The sequence below is a fragment of the Cryptomeria japonica genome, chromosome 9 (assembly GCF_030272615.1).
Source record: "Cryptomeria japonica chromosome 9, Sugi_1.0, whole genome shotgun sequence".
Classification (NCBI taxonomy): domain Eukaryota; kingdom Viridiplantae; phylum Streptophyta; class Pinopsida; order Cupressales; family Cupressaceae; genus Cryptomeria; species Cryptomeria japonica.
The window spans coordinates 174,745,212-174,749,126 of NC_081413.1; the positions used below are offsets into that span (position 1 = coordinate 174,745,212).

General features: G+C 33.6%; 1 protein-coding gene across 1 annotated transcript; it reads right to left on the reverse strand.

The window, feature by feature from the left end:
* Nucleotides 1-1,030: 1,030 nt before the first annotated feature.
* Nucleotides 1,031-3,097, reverse strand: LOC131038082 (uncharacterized). The gene has a single exon (XM_057970391.2). The coding sequence runs from the start codon at nt 2,121-2,123 to the stop codon at nt 1,389-1,391; it is 735 nt and encodes a 244-aa protein (XP_057826374.1). The 5' UTR covers nt 2,124-3,097; the 3' UTR covers nt 1,031-1,388.
* Nucleotides 3,098-3,915: the final 818 nt, after the last annotated feature.

The following is a 3,915-nucleotide window of genomic DNA, read 5'->3' on the forward strand; positions in this document are numbered from 1 at the left end:
AGATCATGTATTGATGATTAACAATTAATATTCTTAGAAAATTTTTATATATGCTTGAAGTGATTGTAAGACATCTTAAAAAAGGAGACACATAAAGGCATTTCTTGATAAGGTAAAATAAATATTTCCTTAATGATGAAATTCACTAGAGTTTTCATCCATTTGTACAAGGTTTTCTATTTATATATTATTTACACAAAATTTAGAATCTCATAAAAATAATTTTCGACAAATATCTTATTAGGTTAATTTCATGTGATTACAACTCTTGCTTCAAATTCCAATTTTTTTATTTTTTTAATAATAAACATGTCCGATGACCTAACTACAAACTTGTCTTATTCTATGGTATTGGCATAATTTTTGCAATTTATGTTAAAGGAGTAAGATCCCAATAAAAAGATCAACTAAAACTTTGTTTGTTTATCTAAAATGAATTTTTGGATTCTTTGAAGTTACCATTAAAATCAATATTCATAAACTCTTTAAGCATAAAAATAAACTCATTTTTCTCAAATATATTTTCTATAAAAAAATCGCTAACTTTTTTGTGACCATTAAAAAAAATTCAATGTAAAAACAAGAGAAAAAACATTATATTAAATCACATGTTATTACACTTACTTTTTTATTACATAGGATATCATCTTATAAGTGAATTATCTCACATAAAATATTAATATTTATATCTAAAAAATAAATTATCTAGAAATTCCTAATGTATTAAAACAAACATAAACCAAGCATACAACTAACAATATAAACTAGTAATTTGTAATGAATATTTTTAAAATTATATAAAGTAAATAAAAATTAGGATTGAATTTTTTTTCATGAGTTCTAATTAGGAACAAGTCCCTTTTAGAGGCTTCTACGAAAGGAGAAAGGTAACCCAAAATAAGGAAAGGGGAAAATGTTTGTTGCATAGAAAATAGATTGGTTTAGAGAGTATACATAAATAACAAAATAAAAGAAAGGAACATAGATAAGTCCGAAACAATCTGGCACAATAAAACAAGAAAATATCACATGATTAAAACTAGCATCGATCTATTCTTCATGAACTTCAATCCTTTCGAAACCTTTATAAAAGAAGAAAGGCAAAATTTACATTGCTCTATTCTTCATGAACTCCAATTAGAAAAAGGTCCTTTCAAAAGCCTCTATGAAAATAGAAAGGCAACAGTAGCATTGATCTATTCTTCATGAATTCCAATCAATGGAAGGTCTTTTCAAAAGCTTCTATGAAAGGAGAAAGGCAACCATTGCTTCATAGATAATGCATTAGTTTAAGAGTATACATAAATAACAACATAACACAAAGGAAACATACACAACTCCTGAAATTTACTTGCACAATGAAACAAGGAAAACTCACATGTGATTATCTAAACATCTTTCAAGAGGGTGTGATAGAGCTCCACATCCCTGCAATTGGCCCATTCCACCAAGGCTGTGGACTCCCTCTGCCTGTTCTCCTTGCCAAAACAGCGCAAAACTTTTTGATTGTTAATTCCATGACCTCCCCAGTGTTTGACAGGCCCAAATTGGCTTAGATTCTCATTAGAAACTTTTCTAGAGGTGTTGAAGTCAAGGACTTGATTAGATCTAGAAGCTCTTGACCGATCCAACAGCTTTGATTGGGGTAGAATCACCTCACTGTCACTGGTGGAACAAGATCTTATCCAAGAAAACATGGAACTTGACCGAATTTTACTTCTCTCTTTGCTCTTTTCATGCTTTGTGCACTCCACCATGGCTGCTGCAAAAGGATCACTTTCCACCTTCTTCTTGCGCTTGGGCTCTGATGGTTTAGACAGCAAAATGGGGGGAGGTCGAAGATGATGGTGATCATGGTGGTAGTCATTCTGGATTGATGTTTGCAAAGATTTGGCCATGGTGGTCCTCACTGAATGAATTTTCTGCTTGGGAATTCCTGGCTCTTTCTCCCATGAAAAGGGGACCTTTAGATGAGATTGCCCTGTGACAGGAGAAGGGCAGACCCACATGGGAGAGGAAGAGGATGAAGATTCAGAGTTCACAGTCATGGAAGTTCCATCAGAACTCTCATATTTCAGTGGGGAGTCACTCATTTTTAATGCTCTATAATTTGAAACCCACATGAAATCAATCAAGTTGCAATGAGTTTTTTTGAATTAAGTAGCTTTAATCAGAAAAGCCCCACAGTTAGGACATGGCTTTCAAGCCTAGAAGTACATGGATTCTAAAGCTATAGGTGTTTTAAGCTTGATGGGTATCTTTTCCTGTAATAGTTAAGATGTGGGCTTGAAGCTGAAAGGTGTTTTAAGCTTGATGATGGGTTCCCTCACACCTTACAGACCTGCTCTAAGCTTGATGGTGTTTTGTCAGAGGTTGATGGGTTATTTCCTAAGTTACCCATTTGGAGCACTACTAAACAAAACATTCACATGAATGAGGTTCAATAAATCCTATTCCTGGACAGAAAGATGCATAAAGAATAAAACCTAATTAACTAATAAAGCCATTTGCCCTAATTGCCATTCCACCAACTGACAGGGAGAGAAAGGCTCCCTGTGTTTTAGAAAATAACCTCCATACCTTCATAATTATAATCCTTGGCTATTCATCTGCATCATTAGCTTAGGCAATACATAACAGGATTCTCATCTGTGTCAAGTGAAACCCTAGGATTTAACAACCTTTGGAAGAACAATATTCCAACTGATATTTGATAAGGAATAAAACATGGAGGGAGGAGATTGGGGAAGTTGTAAGTAACGGGTCAAAGCATGAATCAATAGCAGGAAAATGTGGTGTTTATCATCACAAGAAGCATGTATTAAATGCCAAAATTATAGAGAGAATTTCTGCCAAGCCTTAGCTATCAGAGGACCCCATCACCATGACTAAAACTTTGGACCAAGAACATTCATATCCATTCTTAATGTAATCAGGCGGCCCGTCTCTTATTTCATGAAGATGTGGTTTTAGGTTTACCAATCTGAACAGCCTGTTTGATTCCTATCTTTTCACCTGCCATTTTTTTCATGACTCTTCATGTTTCTCATTATAACGTAATTTCTGGACGGACTTGTTTGGCATTTTCCCAACTAATTGAGATCAATTAAGTATGTATTACAATAAATAACTCTTTTGTAATAGGACATTACGGTATGAAAGCTTAATCTCCTCTTATAGTCAAATGGTTTGAAGAATAATATGATAAAACACAAGGTTGGTGAATTTATTTTGTTTGGACTCTCATCTTCCATTGGAAATCAAAGGAGCATGTTTAATTGGCTGGCTGTTTATTTTTTGGTGGGTCCTATGTAAACATTTGAAATCAATGTCCAATGGGCTGGTTGTTTGTGTGGGTGTGTGGAAAATATAGATATGCAATGCTTTCACTATCAATATGTTTGATTTTGTTGGAAAATGAGTAATAATCGAATCAAAGATAGATCGGTTAGGTGATTTTAAGGTCATCTTTAAGGGAATAACATCAATTATCGTTTATTTTTCAATTACAATTCATTGGATTTTGCTAATTAAAACGACCCACTAAAAAATCATCTAGTACACCAATAGCTGCCCTTTTTCTACAAGAAAAGGTTAGTTATTAGATCAATTGTGCAACTTTATTGGTACCAATAGTACACGATTTTTGGGTCATTTGTACATGATTATTGGATCAATTGTGCAATTTTTTTTATAGTAAAAGAAAATGGGTAACAGAGCAACAGGGAATATGTTTTGGATGACATTTTGAAATGACAACTTTTGACCCTTTGCACATAACGGATCCCACAATGTTCGTCCTTAGTACCCAAAGATCAAAACAATAGCTATAGGAAGTTAAGTCACATGCGAAGACAACCAATTTTTTTTTTGTCGAAATCCAATGTATCATTTAGGAGCTTAGAGTGTGGGAAG

Excerpts from the sequence above, each read along its gene's own strand:
- LOC131038082 (XM_057970391.2), bottom strand. The coding sequence starts at position 2,123 with ATGTGGGTTTCAAATTATAGAGCATTAAAAATGAGTGACTCCCCACTG.